This window comes from Pseudovirgaria hyperparasitica (genome assembly GCF_010093815.1).
Source record: "Pseudovirgaria hyperparasitica strain CBS 121739 unplaced genomic scaffold EJ05scaffold_3, whole genome shotgun sequence".
Classification (NCBI taxonomy): domain Eukaryota; kingdom Fungi; phylum Ascomycota; class Dothideomycetes; order Acrospermales; family Acrospermaceae; genus Pseudovirgaria; species Pseudovirgaria hyperparasitica.
In genome coordinates this window covers 1,786,366-1,805,601 of record NW_022985551.1, presented here as the reverse complement: position 1 = coordinate 1,805,601, position 19,236 = coordinate 1,786,366, and the positions used below count along the sequence as shown (strand labels likewise).

Here is a 19,236-nt window from a genome sequence, read left to right as displayed (position 1 = left end):
GACGATGATGCGACGGCTGCGTGGCTCGTGGCTCGTGACTCGTGACTGGCGACTCATGACTCGTGGCGTACGTGCGATCCGATCAAGGTCCCGCGGTCACCTGAGTCACGCTAAGTCGTTCCAAGGCCATCACGGTTGTCAGTGACTGTCAATCTAACCCCCGGCCTACATTGATGCCTGATGGCCTTACCACGATACAATTGCCAGTCTCGGTTGTATATTTACACAGTATATCATATGTACACATATAGTGGGGACGGAGTCATTTCTCAGCCCTGCGCGTGGCCTGATCGCGGCCCCAGGTCGGCCAGCATCGTAATGGCGCCGTCCATATCCTCTTTGTTATACAGGAACAGTCCCTGCAAAGCAGCCGTGCTAACAACGTTTGCAAGTTGGAGCTCTTTAACTCGCTGCATGAACCGTCGCTTTCCATGCCCCTCTCCATCAAAATCAGCATAGAATCTATCCCAGAGCTGCTCTATCTGTCCTTCCGTGGCTTCACCTAGCCGTACCGTCATGTCGACCCGCCCGGGGCGTACCAAGGCCTCATCAAGTCGCTCAATGTGGTTCGTCGTCAAGAATATGATCCGTTCCTCGGCACTGGCTACCCCGTCCAGTGCATTCAGTAGTCCGGAGAAGGTGACTGTTGCCCCCGAGTAGCCGTCTTCCCCTGCAACCTTTCGGTTGATGAAGGCGGCATCGGCATCTTCCAGTAGGACAATCGTCCTGGAAGGCACCTTTGTTAATAGATGGTTTAGCTTGTCGTCTGTGAGCCCGCGCTGACTGACGTTCAACATGGCAATATTGAAGTCAAAGTGTCCTGCGAGGGCTTGGATGAAAGAGCTCTTCCCCGTCCCAGGAGGGCCATATAGCAGGTAGCCACGACGGTATGGGATTCCACGATCGAGGTACCACGTCCTTGCCTGTATGAATGATTCAAGATCCTCCACAATCCTCTCCTTTACGCCTGCCTCGAGTACGACTGAGTCGAGCGGTCTCTTTCGTTTCGGTTCTCCGAACTGTTTCCACTCGAAGCCCATACAGGTATAGATGCTTGTCTTGCCCTCTTGTCTGTGTTGTGCCAACTCATGTGCCTCTGTGAACAGCTTCTCGAAGATGTGTCTGTGAGTATATAGTGTCGTCATTGTTATCGTCTCGAACGGCGTGCCGCTGTTTAGATCAAATGACTTCTCTCTTTGTCTGTTCACGAGTATGAATGCATTCTTGTACCTCAGCAGATGCCGGCCATGCCCAGGTACAAGACTGAAGTGTGTACTTTGCGAACCATCCGACCTGCTGACTTTCGCTGTCTTCACTTGCAAATGGTGCAATCGAGGATTTATCCGTTCAAGGATCGAGGAGAAGATACCAATTCGGGGAGGAGATTTCGTTGTGTCTGTAACAGACTTGCCGGCGAGTTGTGATCTTTGGTATGCGGTCATCCATTGCAAGAGCCAATCGTATGAAGCGTCGTGACGGGTAATCTCTATATCGACAAGCATGCGACGTCTCAAAAGCTCTGCACTCTGTCGGATGCCTTTTTGTCCGAATCGAGCGGCAGCGGCAAGGGCAGCTAAGCCGAAACCCTTCGAAATACACATTAGTGTCGCAACATGCCTGACATGCTTGCCACGCTTACTGCGGTGAAGAACGGATTCCCCGTCAGTTGGGCGAAGATTGAGCCACCGCCATCATTCCCAGCGGGAAGAAGATGCGAGGTCAGCGCATTATGCTGCTGCTGAGCATTCTGCGACAGTACGGGCGCATTCTTGTCCATCTACGTGGGAGATGTTTGATGATTGAAAGACCACACGGAAGTGTTTACACTCACGTCATGGCATGATATCGTAGTTGATTATAATGAGACGGTGGAATTTTTCCTCCAGATGGAGTGTCTGCACTAATTACTAGTGCAGATCTCATAGGGCTGGGAGCTATGGCCGCAATGCCAAGACCAGGCGTTGTGATTTCCCAATTTGACAGTCCAACCCAATGTTTTTGCAGATTCTTTACGCGCACAGTGTCGAATTTTCTCTTCGATACATGTTTTTTCAGTGAGTCTCACTATTGGTGTCTTTCGTTGTAATCCAGAGATCGCGTTCTCCTACGATGGCGTCACCAGCGGGTAATAGTGTGACTATCGATAAAGCATATTTCGAAGCTCTGTTGCGGCGGTGAGTTAACAGTTGTGATAATTCCCAATCCAATCCGTTGCTGACAGTTCTCATAGAGCAGAATTTGTGAGTATTTATCCTATTAAAGCCTGTGCGATTTTTACTATACGATAGTCAGACTCACACGCCAACAGTATACAGCTGGTGACCACGATACCGTCACTATATCGCGAGCTGAATATGAATTCTTGGTATGTATGCGGAGCGCCCCGAGTCAATCACATTGTGCTCACTTGAACAGGTCCGATCTATCTCTGAGTACCGTACGTGTGAATCTTGACTCCTGATGTTGACCCAGCGTACATTACTGAGCTTCTTATCCTGTACGTTCAACTAACGCGACATGTTGTAGGCTCGCTTTGTAACGCCCTGATTCGAGGTGGCGTCACACAAGAGGTGCTGCAGATACTCACCAAGGGTGGCGATAATGATGATCAACAGACAGAAGAGGAGTCTGGAAGGGACTGCACTTTCGACAAACCGCAGCATATACCGGTGCAATTGTCTGCTCCCGACAATACACCAGGGTTCGACCATTCGCCCGTGCCATCATGTTTTGATAGTCATCCGTTAAGGGGACAGGAAGTTTCGCAGACCCGCGACAGCTATTCTCCTGAAGAAGATCACGACGAAGACCAGTATCCGAGGGTCAAGACTGATCGAGAAGAGACTCGTACCGATCGATCTCTTCCTCGAGATACTAAACGTACCATCCATATCACAAACCTTGCGAGCCAGATGCCAATGAGAGACCTCATCAACGTTATTCGTGGCGGTCGAATCCTGGAAGCCTATTTCCGGAAAGACCATTCGGTCATTGTATCTTTTGTTGAGGGCGCCGAGGAGTTCGTCCGCTATGCTCGGAAGGAGAATATCTGCGTGAATGGTCGACCGGTACTATTGCCATGTTATTTGCATGATGTGCGACTTCAGTTTGACGTACTGACAATGCATAGATTCACGTTAAGTGGGCTGAACGCCAGTTCCGACTCGCACCGCATGTCGCCAACAAGCTCGCCAATGGTGCTACCCGCAATCTCGTCATTCGTCGTGGCACGAAAAAGCACACAGAAGAAGGAATCCGTGAGGACATGGAGCATATCGAAAATCTTATTATCCTCGACATCGACGTCAGAGGCGAGGACATCTTCTTGTCAACCAATTCCGTACATCAAGCCATGTACGCTCGCACATGTATGATGTCCAGGGCTGCGTATAAAGGTCTACGTATCGAGTGGTGTCCTGATCCATGTGGTGCGACGCTTCCCAAGTCAAAAGTGCCCCGCCATCGTAACCACAGATTTCAGACTGCTGTTGTGGACCCGGTATCGTCAGTGGTCAACCGATATACCTTGCTTAGTCTCGATGCTAGCAGCAGCGACTCTGGAAAAGAGAAGCAGGCGGATCAAAACTTCCCGGCGTATGGAGTTGGCCTGTCCAGCAATTGGGCGGAAAGCGTAACGGCGTGAATTAAAGCCTTCCTTTCCTAAAAGATCAGAGTTGATCTTCGAGTCCTACGGGTCGATACCACAATCTGTCGAATCTCCCTTTGTTTCCTGTTCTGATTTTCCTTCACAGATCGCGAGACCATAGTCGGGACCACAGGCCCCCACACGCGTGTGCCCCCAATAATAATTGGTATTAGTGCAGAGCTTGTCTGAGTCGGAGGTTGTTTGATTTTTCTTCTCTTCATCGATACCCTGCCCGAAATATGGCTTTTGGTGTATCATTCAAATAGGGGCCGAGAGTATGTCATGTTGTCACAATGCCAAACAGTCATGGTAACAAGCCACACCAGAGATTTGGTACATCATAGTCTACCCTTCTCCCGCTTGGTATGTCTGTAGTCGTAATGCCAATCCTGTCTAGCAAGATCAGCACGGACTTTGTAATTCTCCTCAGCATCCTCCAGGATTCCGAGATCAAGATCAATGACAGCCATGCCTTCAGCGCTGCTACCAAGGCGCGCAATAGGTCCAACATAGGGTATAACAACTTGAGACAGACCAGCGTAGCCCTTTTGAGGAGGCCCACCCGCGTTTGCAAAGATGATTGCTGCCACCGACGACGGTAAGCCTTTCGCATCACTATCCAAACTTAAGGCAACTCACCACAAGTATTCTCAAAAGTCCTCGCTGTTAGCATGCTGTCCAAGAACAGCGCCTCAGCCTTCGGGTTCAGCTTCAAGCCTTCCAGCGAGCAGTCGAACAGCGTCCAAAACGTCGGGATGATGATCGTCTTCGCGCCCGCAGCAATGAGCTCGCGGAATGCTTCAGGAAACGCAAGATCCCAACATATCAACAGACCGACCTTACCAATCGGCGTATCAAACACTTCGTGCGGGGCATGTGTCGAAGATTCGAGATGGTCGCGCTCAATCGCGCCCCTGAAAGTCATCCATTAGTTCTAAATGAAGAAAACCAGCAACGCCCAATATTGTATGTCCCGTGCACGAGTAGAACTCACCACAGATTCTTCTTCACATACTTACCCACTATCTCGCCCTGCCTACCGATGAAATAGCAAACATTATACATGACATCTGCCCCCATACCCTCGCCTGTGCCTTCCCCACTTACATGCCGCTCCACAATCGTCCCTGGCACAATGCACACGGCCAACTCCTTGGCCAGCGCCTGATACTTTGCCAGCCAGACGGCCCAGTCGCTGCATGCGTCTCTGAATGCCGGGTCTGCAGGCAGCCAGTTGGTGAGGTGGTACTCGGGTAGCACGCAGAGCTCGGCGCCTTGGGCGACGGCGCTGCGAATAAAAGCGCTTGCTTTAGCGAAGTTTTTGGCTGGCGAGAGGGGGATTGGGTGGAGTTGGATAGTGGCAACTCTGTGGGTTGGAGACATTCTCCGGTTGAAGGGGGACGAGAAAGAATGATGTGGATGGGGCACTGGATGAGGTGGTGGGCCCAGAAATTTGTGGATATAAGTGTTTTCGGCGGTGTTTCTGGGGACGGATCAGATGGATGTTGGAGTTGTAATGAATGGGTTTATGGATTGCGGGGTGCTTAGAAAGCGGGTGACGTTTTACTGCTTTTGGGTGGAGATTCAAACAGGGTGGTGGTTTGAGGCGGTATGTCTCTGACATACGCATATGATAGTCCTGTGCTTAGCAGTACCGCAATAGCTTACTTATGGACATCGAATCAAAATGCGATGATACTTGCAATCGAGTTGATCCCCTGTGGTCCTTCACGATTTGTGAGCGAGTATGGATAACTTGGAGGATAGGGATCACAATCATGCCAATATCGAGACATAACTAATGGCATCTAAAAATTTTCCCTCCTACTGAGTGCAATGTGAACTATCAACTCCGAATTATTGGTAATCCGTTTGGAGGAGATGCCCTGAAGGTGGTAGCATTTATCGATTGAAAATAAGGCAACAAGGCGTCGACATCCCACTTTCGCAAGCGAAAACTACACGAAATTCGTCCCGCTCGACAAAGAGAACAGCCAACGACCACGCCAACGCTCTCGCATCACCCTACTTTACCTCGATCGCGCTGTATATTGTCACGGCGTCATCATGTCTTTAAGACAACAAGAGGCGCCATTGCGCGCGCCGGCTGACGACTCAGACGTCGAAGAAGAGGCGCTCGCTAACGACTACCGTGAGCAAGTGCAATATGAAGATGGTATGGACGACATCGACCACTCCAGTTCTTTTGGTCAGTCAGGTGGAGCAGATCTCCAGGCACAATTAGCGGCAGCTGCTACGCCTCTTGAATTCCAAGCAACCCTCGAAACAAAGATTTTGAGCTACGACAACTACTGCAGTCTCTTCCACTACATACTAAACTCGGAAGGGCCTGTGGACATTGAGGTCCCATCTGTGAGTGTGTGATGGTACCTAAAGGTTCATTACTTACTGGAATTAGTACTACTGGGCATGGGACGTGATCGACGAATTCATCTACCAATTCAATAGCTTCTGCGCATATCGACAGAAAGTCGCTCTGAAGGCCGACAATGAGGATGAAATTGCCATACTCCGCGAGAACCCGAACACCTGGGGATGCTACAGTGTCCTCAACGTCCTTTATTCCCTTATCCAAAAGTCACAAATTACAGAGCAACTAGACGCTATGAAGAGGGGAGAAGAGGCGTCAAATTACGCTGGAGAGTACGGTAACAGGCCGCTTTACAAGATGCTGGGATACTTCTCTATCATTGGACTTTTGCGGGTACACTGTCTGCTTGGAGATTTCAGTCTGGCCATCAAGACCCTCGACAACATCGAGCTGAACAAGAAGGCCATGTTTGCCCGCGTTATGGCTGCGCACTTTACCACATACTACTATGTTGGATTCTCGTACATGATGATGCGCAGGTATTCGGATGCTATCCGCATGTTCAGCCACATCCTGGTGTACGTTTCGCGGACGAAGAATTTCCAGAAGAACGCCCAATACGACTCAATCTCCAAGAAGAATGATCAGATGTACGCCCTCATCGCGATCTGTGTAGCTTTCCAACCCACAAGATTAGATGACACTATTCATACTGCACTGAGAGAAAAGTTCGGCGAGCAGTTTACCCGCCTTCAACGCGGAGGACCAGAGGCATTGCCTATATTCGAGGAATACTTCAGGACTGCGTGTCCTAGATTCATCTCGCCAACACCTCCTGACTTCGATAACGCTGAGATCAACATTGACCCTGTGGAGCACCACCTTGCTATCTTCATGGAGGAGGTCAAGGTTAACATGTGGTCACCAACTGTGAAGAGCTACCTTAAGCTTTACACAACTATGGACCTCAAGAAGCTTGCTGGCTTCCTCGACGTAGAACCAGAGAAGCTGAGACATTGGCTACTCGTAAACAAACAAAGAAGCCGGCAGGTCAGGTGGAGCGAAGGTGGACTTTTGGATGGCGATATTATCAATAGCAGTGATTTGGACTATGCCATGGAAGGAGTAAGTTGGGCAAAATTCTGAGTATGAGCAAAGCTAACCGACGGTCTAGGATTTAATTCATGTCTCCGAAGCAAAGGTTGGTCGTAGACTGGTAGATTGGTACCTGAGGAACTTGTCAAGGACATACTGAATATGAGGATTCGATCTGGAAGACCCATATCATTTCCTATCGTCCCGTAGCATGGAACATCGGAGCATGGAGTTAGCATCTTTGACGAATCAATGCGCACATTGCCACTTCCAAGGCGCGGTAGAAAGAATCCGTCAGAGTGTCTAGTGAAGCTAGAATGGCTAGATGTACTAGAAAGGTATATATCTAAACAAAATAATACCCTCCAACGCAGGCATACTGCGCAATGACGGTCAACGCAGTCGCGGAAATTGAGTACTTTAATTTGATGTTGTGAAATAGCCGACAAGCTTGAGCGGACTACGACTTCCTTGCCACACCTTCATTCCCTCACTTGCAACATCACACTGCACTCTATTTTGTTCCGACGCCCCTCGACACGCTTCTTGATGTGATCTGCTTCTTCCAGGAGGCTCGCACAGAGTCTGACGATGACGACACCGGCACAGACACTACCCTAAGAACTACGCGTCACACCGTGCCGTAACATTTATTACTGTCAAAACTCTCGCAAGCAATCGCAGTCTCCGCTCGTGCAACCGGAGTGTATCACTTCAAAGGACTTTACAGATAACAGCAGCCAGTCAAGATGTCGCCTGATCTCAACACAATTCCGCAGACGCCCCGCGCTGTGGCCAGTGGTGCTGCAGCTGCATCAACATCCCATCACTCCTCAACTCCGACTTCACGACGCGCATCGCAAATTTTCCCGATGAGCCCACCTCCTTTACCTCTGGCTTCGCCAAGCGGAGCCCTTCCTACCGCTTCAAATACTACGGCCCAGCCGTTCCCACCGCTGAGTCCTGGCATGGCTTCAGTACACCCACCTTCAGATAGAGACATTGCAGGCGTGCCCATGCGGCACCCACGCCCTTTGACGGCCGCTGAGCTTCATCTAGAGCTCGAAAAAGAACAAGAGGCCGTGGTGAGTACTCCCAAGTCCCAGCACACATGTGTCGCCTCGAGCATCAAGAGATACCTCTTGTCGCGTGTACGTCATAGTTCCTACAATCCACTAACACCCATACGAATGACAGGTCAATCGTCTAACCCGTGAACTCTCTGCTCTCCGGGCACATTCCGCTTCCGTTGCATCCACCGCATCGTCAACAGCCTCGGGTGGTGCCCTCCTCTTCGACGCAACCGACCCTTCGGCTCAACATACCGGCGCCTTGACTGGTCCAACGCACCCGACTGCATCCCGCCGCCACCGCAGCTCTTCTAGCATATCGCGAACAAGCCAAAGCACGGGCTACGTGCCGCACTCAGCATCCAGCTCCGCCGCCGGCCCGCACCGATACTCGATGTCGTCACAGCCCGGCAGCGCGAACGATGTAGCGCCACCACGATCGGCAAGTATAGGCCTGAGCACACCGAGGTACGAGGAGGTTGCACATTACAGGATGGAGCTGGAGGAGGCGAAGAGGGAGAATGATCTGCTGAGGAGGAAGATCAGGGATTTGGAGAGGACGCTGAGGGGAAGGAGGGATAGCAGCACGGATACGCAGCCCAGAGGACGCCGGGAGAGGGCAGGTGATAATGCGGGATCCGGGAATACGATTAGCGAGGCCAGGGCTTGAGCCGTCAAGCGGAGAATGGGGAGAGTCGTGCAGGCATGCCGGACAGATTGGGAGAGTGGATCGGAGACCAAGTCCCGAGGACAGCCTTGTCCAGGCGGCGGAGAGAGTATAAGACCACATCCGGGGGGAATGGTGGCATTCATGAATTATGATACTAGTCTGTCATAGTCGTAACCAGGCGACGATACGAGCAATAAGTACGCCTCACAGTCTTTACAACGCAGTAATACGACGCTTCACAGAACATCAAGCGCTATCGTGACGCAGCTTACAGTACTAAAGTACCAAAGCTATATATATAACAAATCAAAACAAAATCAAATTCTCCATGACGTTCTCCACCACCACTTATCACAATAAACCCTCCCTCGGTGCCCCAAACTCCCAACTGCCGAACCGTTAACCCGACACTCCAAACCACGCGATAATACACAACAGCAATGTAGAATCTACAACACAGACCGCGGCTTTCCTGACGTATCCGCGATGCCTACGAGTTCCCCCCCAAGGGTCTCGACTAGAACGCGGTCTTCTGCCCGCGCCCAACGCACCAATCGGCGGGCATCCTCTCAGATCCAAAGCGGTAGTTTACCAGCGGGACTAGGCTCAATTGGGCTTTAGCGTGGCTTGTATGCCGGCATTTGGGATATGCTATGATGGAGAGGTGGCTTAATATATATTGGTGTGGGTGCTTGCTGGCAGGCGATGGGACTATACATTTTGCAGATCTCTTTTTCTTCAGGGGAGATATATTCATATATATTTCTGAAGTCGAAAGGTGTTGCGTGATTTTATGACAGGATCAGCGGACGACGACTTAATTGCGCGCGATTTATTTTTCCGAACGTTTTGTGCTGTGCACATAACAGAGCTCTGGGCTTCTAGCCTATCAAAAGAGGCAACTGGTGATAGCACTTTAGAGGGATAGGGTTCGACGACAGATACAAGAGGCACGGGGGATTTGTTAGTGCTGCTGGACGATATACTGGTCATTGTGAAGAAAGATCTGAGTTTCGGGTCATAACGTTTGATCAAAACGTTTCGAGTGGTCATAGAATAGGGCCCAGGACAGACAGTTACGCAGGAACAACAGGTACGTGTGCATCAGGTTGTTATTGTGCGCTTTTTGCACGTTGGCTCAGAGATGCGGTGATCCGCAATTGGATCATGATCTCGATTTTTTTGATGTGTTGAGCCTTGTGGCTGGCTGATTGTTGAGCTGCGGGCTGATCACATCGCACAGACCCTCCAGAGCATAAATCACGACTATTCGTGGTGGACATCCGATTCTCATCCAGATTTCCAGCAACCATGTGTTTCGGGCCAGCAATTTCCTCCATGTCCCTTGGCCGGGCATGGGTGCACGAACTGCCTCACAAGCTAGACATGGCTGCCAAATACGGCTTCAAGGGTATCGAAATCTTCTACGAGGACTTGGAGTTCTGCGCGAAGTCCTTGCCAGGAGGCAACGTGCCGGAGAACAGACTCGTAGCGGCGCGCGAGATACGGAAACTATGCGATGAAAGAGATCTGAAGGTGATATGCCTGCAACCGTTCATGCATTACGAGGGGTTGAAGGACCGAGAAAAGCACAAGGAGAGGATCGAGGAGATGAAGCTGTGGTTAAAGCTTGCGAAAACCCTGGGGACAGATCAGATTCTCATACCTTCGAATTTCTTGCCTACAGAAGAGATCACATCTGATCTAGATGTAATTGTTGCAGACCTGGTTGAAGTCGCAGACTTGGGCGCAGACGTATCACCACCGATCCGGTTTTCATATGAAAGCTTGGCCTGGGGAACGTATATTGACACGTGGGACAAATGCTGGGACATTGTCAAAAGGGTCGACAGAGCCAACTTTGGTATCTGCTTGGACACATTCAACATTGCTGGACGTGTCTTTGCTGATCCCGCGGCGGTGACAGGCTGCACGACTGATGCGGAAGAGGCCATTAAAAAGACCATCTCAGAACTTATCGCGACTGTGACAACAGAGAAGGTATTCCTGGTGCAGGTCGCCAACGCCGAAAGGCTGCCCGAACCCCTGATTGAGGGCCACCAATTTTACAATCCGGAACAGCCAGCACGTATGAGCTGGTCGAGAAACTGTCGCCTCTTCTATGGCGAACAAGATCGAGGTGCATATCTACCTGTCAAGGAGATATCGGATGCCATAATTCATGGCTTGGGATACGACGGTTGGGTCAGCGCAGAACTCTTCAACAGAAGAATGAGTGATGCCGACACGGAGGCGCCAGAGGAATTGGCGAAGCGAGGTGGAGAGAGCTGGAAAGAGTTTGTGAAGGACTTGAGACTTGGTGCACATGACAAAGATGTTCCAGATATCGCCATTATTTCATGAGGCCATTTGCTGATTTTCTTAACATTAGCGAGGCTGGCGCTTAGGTGTATTCTGCAGGGTTGTGTATTTGACGTCGCTGTAGCGACAATGATAGACATCGTTTCTTCAGATCAGATCAGTGCGAGTCCGGACTCAAATATATTATACGAGTACCCTCAACGCGTTATTGCATTGTAGCCCTCGACATGGCAAATGTAGCAGCCTTACGAAACGGAAGTCCGAAACATGGCTGGTGAGTGGCGGTGCAAAGGGAACGCCCGCCAATCATAGCAATCATCGTATGTTGCATGATTGTGTCCAATCCCGAGTCCTCGTGGGCGTAAGGCTGCTGAATATGCTGGTATCTGACTGGTATGGTAGATGCTCTTGAGACGGTTCAGGTGTGGCCGATGGTATAGTTCATATAAATTCGTAAGCCAAGGAACGAGAAACGGTGCTAGAAAGAAGACCACAATACGAGAGGGTGTTGAAAGACATTCAACCCAAGAGAGTGCCGACGGTAATCATGATATTCACACCAGCAGGAGAGTGGGAGTGGGATAGAAGACGAAAAACACGTCATGGCGACTAAGGCATAAAGTGTAGTATATCAGGCAGAAATGAGGCTGAGAACAAAGGAAGGGGAATGTCTCGAAACGCTACGCCGACTAGGACGCAGACTACGCAGGAACAGGACTAACCCTGCCGCTGTGGACCCCGCTACCGACTAGTAAGACCGACGTAACAGCTCCAAACATCCCACCAAGTCCCAAGTGTTACTTTTTCCTTATCGTACAACTATTCCCATCCCATTGACCTTTCTCGACTTCTTCTCTACCTTCAGTCTACTGCTCCCTCCTAGCCACGCCCTTGAGGTTCTGTCCCTACTCTCCTTCGTCTGTCTTCGAAGCTTTAATCACTCAGGTTTCCTCTCCACGCTACTCCCAAATAGTTCTCTCCGCTCCCCGACGCCAACTTGTCGCGCAAGAGTTCCAAGACCGACTGTTGCTGTTGCTGGCTATAGGCCAAGCAAAGTCCAGTCAGTGCGCAGCTTCTTATATATAAATACCTCGCTCAGTCACGCAATCCGACAATCAAGCCCTAATCATGGCACCAACACTACCAGCCCCTCTCGAGGGCAAGAAGAGGAGGATTGCCATCATGACCAGTGGCGGTGACTCCCCTGGCATGAATGGCGCAGTAAGAGCTTGTGTGAGAATGGCCATAGCCAAGGGGTGCGAAGCATACTGTGTTTACGAGGGCTATGAAGGCTTAGTGCAGGGCGGTGACATGATCAAGCCCATGAAATGGGAGGACGTTCGAGGTTTTCTGTCAGAGGGCGGCACTCTGATCGGTACCGCACGGTGTATGGCCTTCATGGAACGACCAGGACGACTGACCGCGGCGAAGAACATGATTATGAACGGGATTGACGCGCTCATCATCTGCGGAGGCGACGGCAGTCTTACTGGTGCGGATAAGTTTCGCGCCGAGTGGCCAGGACTCATGGAGGAACTTGTACAAAAGAAGCAATTGACTGTTGAGCAAGTGGCTCCTTTCAGGCAGCTGAACATCGTCGGACTTGTCGGCAGTATCGACAATGACTTATCCATGACCGATGCTACCATTGGGTGCTATTCTTCTTTGCAGCGCATTTGTGAATCCGTGGACTATATCGGTAAGCGGAATCGGGCCTTGATCATGCATTCTGCTGAATCACATAGATGCGACTGCGCAGTCACACCAACGTGCATTCGTTATCGAAGTCATGGGTAGACATTGTGGCTGGCTCGCATTGATGGCTGGAGTCAGTACTGGTGCAGATTATGTTTTTATGCCTGAGAAGCCACCACCAGAGAATTGGGAAGAAGATCTTGCCAGTATAGTCAAGAAGCATAGAAGTCTTGGGAAGAGAAAGACTATCGTCATTGTTGCTGAAGGAGCCCACGACTGCAACCTTCAGCCTATTAAAGTCAGCAAAGTCAAGGATCTCCTTGCTGGTGATAAGTTGAAACTTGATACCAGGATCACTACTCTTGGACACGTCCAGCGTGGAGGACAAGCTTGCGCTTACGACCGAATGCTTTCAACATTACAAGGAGCTGAGGCTGTCAATGCTGTTTTGGATGCCGAACCGGGGATTCCCAGTCCAGTCATCTGTATTGTTGAGTAAGTCATACAACTTTTATTCGATGAAATTGTCATGCTAACGCAACCCAAGGAACAAAATTGTGCGTCGATCACTCCTTGAGGCCGTTGCTCAAACCAAGGAAGTTGCAAAATGCATAGAGAGAAAGGAATTTGACAAAGCAATGCAATTACGAGACGCCGAGTTCACAGAATACTACAACGCCTATAAGATTACCACTTCCACCGAAAAGCCAGAGATGTTACTACCCGAAGAGAAGCGCATGCGAGTCGGCATCATCCATGTCGGTGCGCCGGCTGGTGGTATGAATGCAGCAACTCGAGCGGCAGTAGCGTATTGCTTGGCTCGAGGCCACACGCCCATTGCTCTTCACAATGGATTCCCTGGTCTCATCCGTCATCACGATGACAAGCCTCTTGGTTCCGTGCGAGAAATCAGCTGGCTGGACGCCGAGTCGTGGGCTAGTAAAGGAGGCTCTGAAATTGGTACCAACCGTAGCTTACCCTCGGAAGATCTGGAGACGGTTGCTTTTTGCTTCAAAAAGTACAACATTCAGGGTCTATTCGTCGTCGGTGGATTTGAGGCTTTCACCGCAGTTAGTGAGCTTCGCCAGGGTCGCCCACACTACAGCTCCTTTAAGATTCCCATGATCGTTCTTCCGGCGACCGTCAGTAACAACGTACCTGGCACAGAGTATTCGATTGGTAGTGATACTTGCTTGAACGCGTTAATTCAATACTGTGATGCATGTCGACAGTCAGCTTCTTCATCCAGGCGACGAGTTTTTGTTGTTGAGACTCAAGGTGGCTACAGTGGTTACATTGCGACAGTAGCAGGTCTATCGATTGGTGCTGTTGCCGTGTATACCCCAGGTAAGTGCATTGACTGCCCTGCTGACCCCAGGACTAATGCTTCTTGTAGAAGAGGGAATCAACATAAAAATGTTGGACAAAGATATTGATTTACTCCGGGAGACATTTGCGAAGGATAGAGGTCAAAGCAGGGCTGGAAAGATCATTCTCCGTAATGAAAAGGCATCAGATTGTGTAAGTATCTCTGGTCGCTTGCGCTTGCTTGCATATAATTGCTTACGACACATCAGTACACGACCGAAATCATTGCCAATATGATCCGGAACGAAGCAAATGGCCGCTTCGAAGCCCGTTACGCTGTCCCGGGCCACTTCCAGCAAGGTACAACACCTTCACCAATGGATCGCTGCCGCGCCGCTCGATTCGGAGTTCGCTCGATCCAGCATCTGGAAGGTTGGTTTGGAAAGACCAAAGATGAAATTGACAACGATCCCGCGAGCACTGTCGTAATCGGTATTAGAGGTGCACAAGTCAAGCTTTCTCCAATGGAAAGCGTCGAGCGTTTTGAAACTGATTGGAAGGCTAGAAGGCCGAAAGAAGAATTCTGGAAAGACTACAACGAGATTGTTGATACACTCAGTGGGCGTAAGAGAGGAGCCATCTCCTAGACCCCTCGTGATACAATTCCTGTAGCGTTTTGATTACCTTCGCCTTGTCGTAGAGTTTGTAGAAGTTTAGTAGAAATTCCATAGATATGGCGGTTGAGGGCACATACACAAGTTCAGCACTAAAATCTGCTACGACTATACGCCTGTGATGGGAATGACGACCGGATACAAATCACGTTGTTGCAGAGCTTTGTTGATGCAACGATGAGGTTCGCACGCTGATTGGTGACGACCATATCTCTTAGCTCCATTATGCAGCCCCACATGCAGCAAGTTCTGCCACAAGCGAAAACCATGCGGTCGGACATATTCACCGCCTTCTAAATGTAGTTAGTGTAACCTCCACAATCATGGGTGGATATCACTTTTCCTCTGCTCTACCATCACCCTCACCAATTGAACATGTCCACGGAGAAGAAGCGAAAGCGCGAGCGCGATGGCTCTGCGCCTAAGACTAAGGTTGCAAAGATTGAAGAATCGACCCACGCCTCAAAACCTGCGAAGTCTCCAACACCAGTACCAGACGAGCCTGCGCCTGTGGCGAAGAAAACGTTCGAAGACCTGGGAGTGATTGATTCACTATGCGAAGCTTGCGTAGCACTGGGGTACAAACACCCTACGCCGTAAGTCACATACCTTCCAGATGTGCGCTCCGCAGGACTAACCATATCACAGAATTCAATCTGAGTCAATTCCAGTAGCGCTTCAAGGTCGCGATATCGTGGGACTGGCAGAGACGGGCAGTGGGAAGACCGCTGCATTTGCTCTTCCGATACTACAAGATCTCCTCGACAAGCAACAGTCCTTTTTCGGGCTTGTTCTTGCGCCGACTCGCGAACTCGCATACCAAATAGAGAAGGCTTTCACCGCGCTGGGATCTCTCATAAATGTAAAATGCGCTGTCTTGGTCGGAGGCATGGATATGATGGCACAGTCTATTGCACTAGGCAAGAAACCACACATCATCGTCGCGACGCCTGGTAGACTTCTAGATCATTTAGAGAATACCCGCGGCTTTTCCCTTAAGAATCTTAAGTACCTTGTCATGGACGAAGCAGACCGCCTCCTCGACCTCGACTTCGGCCCTATCCTAGACAAGATATTGAAGGTTCTTCCAAGAGAAGGTCGCCATACATATCTCTTCAGTGCAACCATGTCGTCCAAAGTCGAGCAACTCCAGCGCGCATCCCTACATAATCCCATCAAAGTATCGATCTCAAAATCTTCACATCAGACCGTCGAAACACTACTCCAGTACTGGAACCTCATTCCACACAAGTATAAAGATCTCTACCTCGTTCATATGCTCTCAGAGGCTATCGGACATACCGCAATCGTGTTTACTCGGACCGTCAACGAAGCCCATCGTATTTCCATCCTACTGCGCTCACTTGGCATCTCAGCAATCCCGCTTCACGGTCAAATGTCCCAATCCGCCCGTCTCGCATCACTCAACAAATTTCGCTCACGAGGGCGTGATATCCTTGTCGCTACCGACGTCGCCGCACGTGGTCTCGACATTGAGAATGTCGACCTCGTTGTCAACTTTGACCTCCCGCAAGACTCGGAGACTTACGTGCACCGTGTTGGTCGCACAGCCAGAGCAGGGAAGAGCGGTAAGGCGGTGACGCTGGTCACTCAGTACGACATCGAGCCGTTCCAACGCATTGAGATGGCACTCGGCAAGAAATTGCCCCAGGCGACGGTGGAAAAGGATGAGGTCATGGTGTTGAGTGAGCGAGTCGGCGAGGCGCAGAGGGAGGCTGTACGCCAGATGAAGACCCTACATGAGGATAGAGGGAAAAAAGGCGCCGCTATGAGGGGTAGAAGGAAAGGTGGCGGGAGAGATGCTATGGACAGGGACGAGGGGTAGAATTGTCGTAGTTTCAAATTGAAAGGAGTGTGATGGTCACTTTCTGGGAATGATGTCTCTGTATGAACATGGCATTTGGTACTCTCATCATCACTTTGGCAGCGTGCCTCGAGCTCGAAAACCTCTCTCTAGCAGCAGAAGCATTCTCCACCCGACGCATCTCGAGCTTACGCCCATACAACGACGACCCAGTCATTTCATCTCTACCACTATCTACTCCCACATATGTCTCTCATCGACTCCATAAGTCCCGTTACCACCGTATATCCAGATTTGGTCCCACATGGACTTCGTGCTAATCTTTCGCTAGTTCCTATTGACATCTAAAAAAATTCCATACAGGCCACAGCGTCAATCGTAATAAATCGGGCACACATGTCATTTATTGCGACTCATCTGCGTGTGTACGTCTCTTACCCTCCCCTAGAGACACTACTTAGCTGGAATTTCGCGTCTGTCTAATTCCATATTCCTCTGTTTCCCACCCCAAGTCTACCCCCCACTCTTCACTGGGTCTCTTCTTTCAGACTTAGTTTCGCACGCCCGTAGTCCAGAGATCAGGTGTGGGAGAGTAGGTATATGGTCTGCCATGTATGTATGTACGGAATGTGGTCGCGTTCGGGAAGGATTAGGCGTTGGAATCGATGGGATCGTACAAGGACTCATGGTGGACCGATACTGCTATTTAGATGGTCATTCTAGAGTGCTGGAGGGTTATTCCTGGATTTGTGACTAGCAGAGCGTACGGTGGCGATTGCACGACGTGCTGATTATCTGTATGAGCTCCCGAGGTGAGGAGTGTTGCGAAAAATGAGATTTGGGATGATGTAAACTCGTGATACTATACTTCAATGTGGCTTTGAGAAGAGCTCTTTCTACTGGTAGCCAACGTATTAGATCCATGATGTTTTCTGAATTGTGTGGTGTTTGTGATCGGTTGTGGAGAAAGGGGTGCGGTTGTGATGCATTCTGGTCATCATATTGAAGCGTAGGTGCAAGCTGGAACAACTTCATGCGGCAGAGAGGTATCGTTCTGACAGATAGGCAGCAGTCCAAATTCAAGGAGACTTGTACACGGTACGGCACTTATGGGTCTCCGTAGAGCCCAAGGTCGAAGGCATGTTACACTGTGGTTTTTATACTAAAGCACGACAATATGGTAGAATCACATCAAACGATAGAGAGGAGTTGATTCTACAGATATCCAGCAGTCCAGGCCGTTCATATCCGCTCATACGAGCAAGTTCTCCGCACTGACAGCGACCAGGAAACTACATGATGATATAGTCTTCGCGCAACTTGGCCACCACCTCCCTCGTCCACGCCCTGCTTCCCCTCACCGGCACTGCCGGATCAATAAGCCGTCCACGCGCATCGAACGCCTTCTTCGGCACCTGCACACTGCGACATGCCTCGTCGATTTTACCCGCCTCCCAGTCTTTCTCCTGCACGGTGCCCAGGTACTCCTGCCACTTGACTTCGATGTCGTTGCCCGGCACGCCCCACTGCAGGTTCTCGTACTTCATGTCGGCTTTGAGATCGCCGACGACACGATACATCCAGCCGGCGCCGTAGAAGGACAGCTGGATGAAGAGAGAGTACTGCGTCATGTTGAAGGTGCCCATGTCGGTGGTGATGAGCCATGCCTTGAGCGTGCTGAGACGCGGCTCAGGGGAGTCAGTGCGGGCAATCCAGAGCGGGTTGGACGGAATTGGGAATTTGTACTTGTTGTCTCTGGAGTTGTCTTTGAGAGCGTAGGGGTCGTCTTGGACGTCGGACATGGCAGCGTCATCAGACTTGGTTGCTAGAGCGGTTGCGGTGGGATTATCCTCGTCGTCAATGGTATCTTCGGTGCTCTGATTGAGGTTGGTGTTGCTGCTCTCACCAGTGGAGGCTGCGTCGGGGTTCACGGGAGTTGAAGCTGGGACGCCCATATCGTCGTTGAGCAACTGGCGAAGAGCAGACCAGGTGTTAAAAGCGTCAGAGTTGGGAGATGGGTTCTGGGTATCAGGCAAGTCATCTGGAGGCCAGTTCCAGGTGTTGAAGTTGTGAAGGTTCGACTACATAATGTGTCAGCGGCCAGATCTTCACATCTGGAGTGATATACTACACCATTATTTTACCCTAAGTAAGAAAGATAATGTCTAGTACAGGAGATAGACTGGAACTGTACGTTGTTTGATGACGCGGTACCGTGAAACGAGCACGAGTTAGAGTTGGTTACAGGACGATGTGGGAAGATGACGAAGTAGAAGAGAGACGAACAGAGAGGCAGGATTGTGATGGTTTTGACTTGTATTATGCAACATCTGCTCCTTATTGTGTAGTATGAAGTGTTGTCACAGTTCACTTCACCTACCTGAGCCTTGTTTACGCGAGGCACGTCAGATGGACTGGTCGTACCACGCGGACCCATGGCCACGACGTCAAAGTGAATTAAGGATACCTAATCCAAAGATGATGTCCTCCTTGCGGAACACAAGAAGCGATCAGTCTCATTCTCTATACTTTCCAAAGCTGGTCCAATCCCGTCAGTGGTCTGTGTACTCAACGGGTATCCCACTCGATTCAAGAACAC

General features: G+C 50.3%; 10 protein-coding genes across 10 annotated transcripts; 7 read left to right on the top strand and 3 right to left on the bottom strand.

The window, feature by feature from the left end:
- Positions 1–164: 164 nt before the first annotated feature.
- Positions 165–2,174, bottom strand: EJ05DRAFT_461912 (putative mitochondrial chaperone BCS1). The gene is made up of 2 exons (XM_033742665.1): positions 1,640–2,174; positions 165–1,586 (listed from the first exon to the last, which is right to left on the bottom strand). The coding sequence occupies exons 1-2, from the start codon at positions 1,775–1,777 to the stop codon at positions 270–272; spliced, it is 1,455 nt and encodes a 484-aa protein (XP_033603745.1). The 5' UTR covers positions 1,778–2,174; the 3' UTR covers positions 165–269.
- On the top strand, positions 2,110–3,643 carry EJ05DRAFT_497846 (uncharacterized protein; the record flags this gene model as incomplete). Its single annotated transcript, XM_033746596.1, has 6 exons — positions 2,110–2,174; positions 2,231–2,240; positions 2,309–2,365; positions 2,416–2,437; positions 2,527–3,068; positions 3,131–3,643. 6 exons carry the CDS (start codon positions 2,110–2,112, stop codon positions 3,641–3,643), a joined length of 1,209 nt encoding a protein of 402 aa, XP_033603744.1.
- A 36-nt stretch (positions 3,644–3,679) lies between these two features.
- EJ05DRAFT_258734 (carbon-nitrogen hydrolase) lies at positions 3,680–5,371 on the bottom strand. Its single transcript, XM_033740245.1, has 3 exons — positions 4,641–5,371; positions 4,286–4,560; positions 3,680–4,229 (listed from the first exon to the last, which is right to left on the bottom strand). The coding sequence occupies exons 1-3, from the start codon at positions 5,027–5,029 to the stop codon at positions 3,985–3,987; spliced, it is 909 nt and encodes a 302-aa protein (XP_033603743.1). The 5' UTR covers positions 5,030–5,371; the 3' UTR covers positions 3,680–3,984.
- A 283-nt stretch (positions 5,372–5,654) lies between these two features.
- EJ05DRAFT_530816 (eukaryotic translation initiation factor 3) lies at positions 5,655–7,481 on the top strand. Its single transcript, XM_033748987.1, has 3 exons — positions 5,655–6,019; positions 6,066–7,103; positions 7,153–7,481. The coding sequence occupies exons 1-3, from the start codon at positions 5,714–5,716 to the stop codon at positions 7,231–7,233; spliced, it is 1,425 nt and encodes a 474-aa protein (XP_033603742.1). The 5' UTR covers positions 5,655–5,713; the 3' UTR covers positions 7,234–7,481.
- A 71-nt stretch (positions 7,482–7,552) lies between these two features.
- EJ05DRAFT_508466 (uncharacterized protein) lies at positions 7,553–9,141 on the top strand. Its single transcript, XM_033748012.1, has 2 exons — positions 7,553–8,158; positions 8,271–9,141. The coding sequence occupies exons 1-2, from the start codon at positions 7,823–7,825 to the stop codon at positions 8,811–8,813; spliced, it is 879 nt and encodes a 292-aa protein (XP_033603741.1). The 5' UTR covers positions 7,553–7,822; the 3' UTR covers positions 8,814–9,141.
- Positions 9,142–10,124: 983 nt separating this feature from the next.
- Positions 10,125–11,177, top strand: EJ05DRAFT_483671 (putative dehydroshikimate dehydratase; the record flags this gene model as incomplete). The annotated part of the gene is made up of 1 exon (XM_033745278.1): positions 10,125–11,177. One exon carries the CDS (start codon positions 10,125–10,127, stop codon positions 11,175–11,177), a length of 1,053 nt encoding a protein of 350 aa, XP_033603740.1.
- Positions 11,178–11,916: 739 nt separating this feature from the next.
- EJ05DRAFT_473815 (6-phosphofructokinase) lies at positions 11,917–14,915 on the top strand. Its single transcript, XM_033743475.1, has 5 exons — positions 11,917–12,834; positions 12,881–13,325; positions 13,378–14,177; positions 14,227–14,351; positions 14,408–14,915. Exons 1-5 carry the CDS (start codon positions 12,264–12,266, stop codon positions 14,783–14,785), a joined length of 2,319 nt encoding a protein of 772 aa, XP_033603739.1. The 5' UTR covers positions 11,917–12,263; the 3' UTR covers positions 14,786–14,915.
- Positions 14,916–15,187: 272 nt separating this feature from the next.
- EJ05DRAFT_435637 (putative ATP-dependent RNA helicase) lies at positions 15,188–16,658 on the top strand (the record flags this gene model as incomplete). The annotated part of the gene is made up of 2 exons (XM_033741707.1): positions 15,188–15,408; positions 15,461–16,658. 2 exons carry the CDS (start codon positions 15,188–15,190, stop codon positions 16,656–16,658), a joined length of 1,419 nt encoding a protein of 472 aa, XP_033603738.1.
- Positions 16,659–16,665: 7 nt separating this feature from the next.
- Positions 16,666–17,027, top strand: EJ05DRAFT_258614 (uncharacterized protein). Its single transcript, XM_033740244.1, has 2 exons — positions 16,666–16,919; positions 16,969–17,027. The coding sequence occupies exons 1-2, from the start codon at positions 16,721–16,723 to the stop codon at positions 16,983–16,985; spliced, it is 216 nt and encodes a 71-aa protein (XP_033603737.1). The 5' UTR covers positions 16,666–16,720; the 3' UTR covers positions 16,986–17,027.
- An 811-nt stretch (positions 17,028–17,838) lies between these two features.
- On the bottom strand, positions 17,839–18,879 carry EJ05DRAFT_258580 (uncharacterized protein). The gene is made up of 2 exons (XM_033740243.1): positions 18,771–18,879; positions 17,839–18,718 (listed from the first exon to the last, which is right to left on the bottom strand). Exons 1-2 carry the CDS (start codon positions 18,771–18,773, stop codon positions 17,930–17,932), a joined length of 792 nt encoding a protein of 263 aa, XP_033603736.1. The 5' UTR covers positions 18,774–18,879; the 3' UTR covers positions 17,839–17,929.
- Between the last annotated feature and the right edge of the window lie 357 nt (positions 18,880–19,236).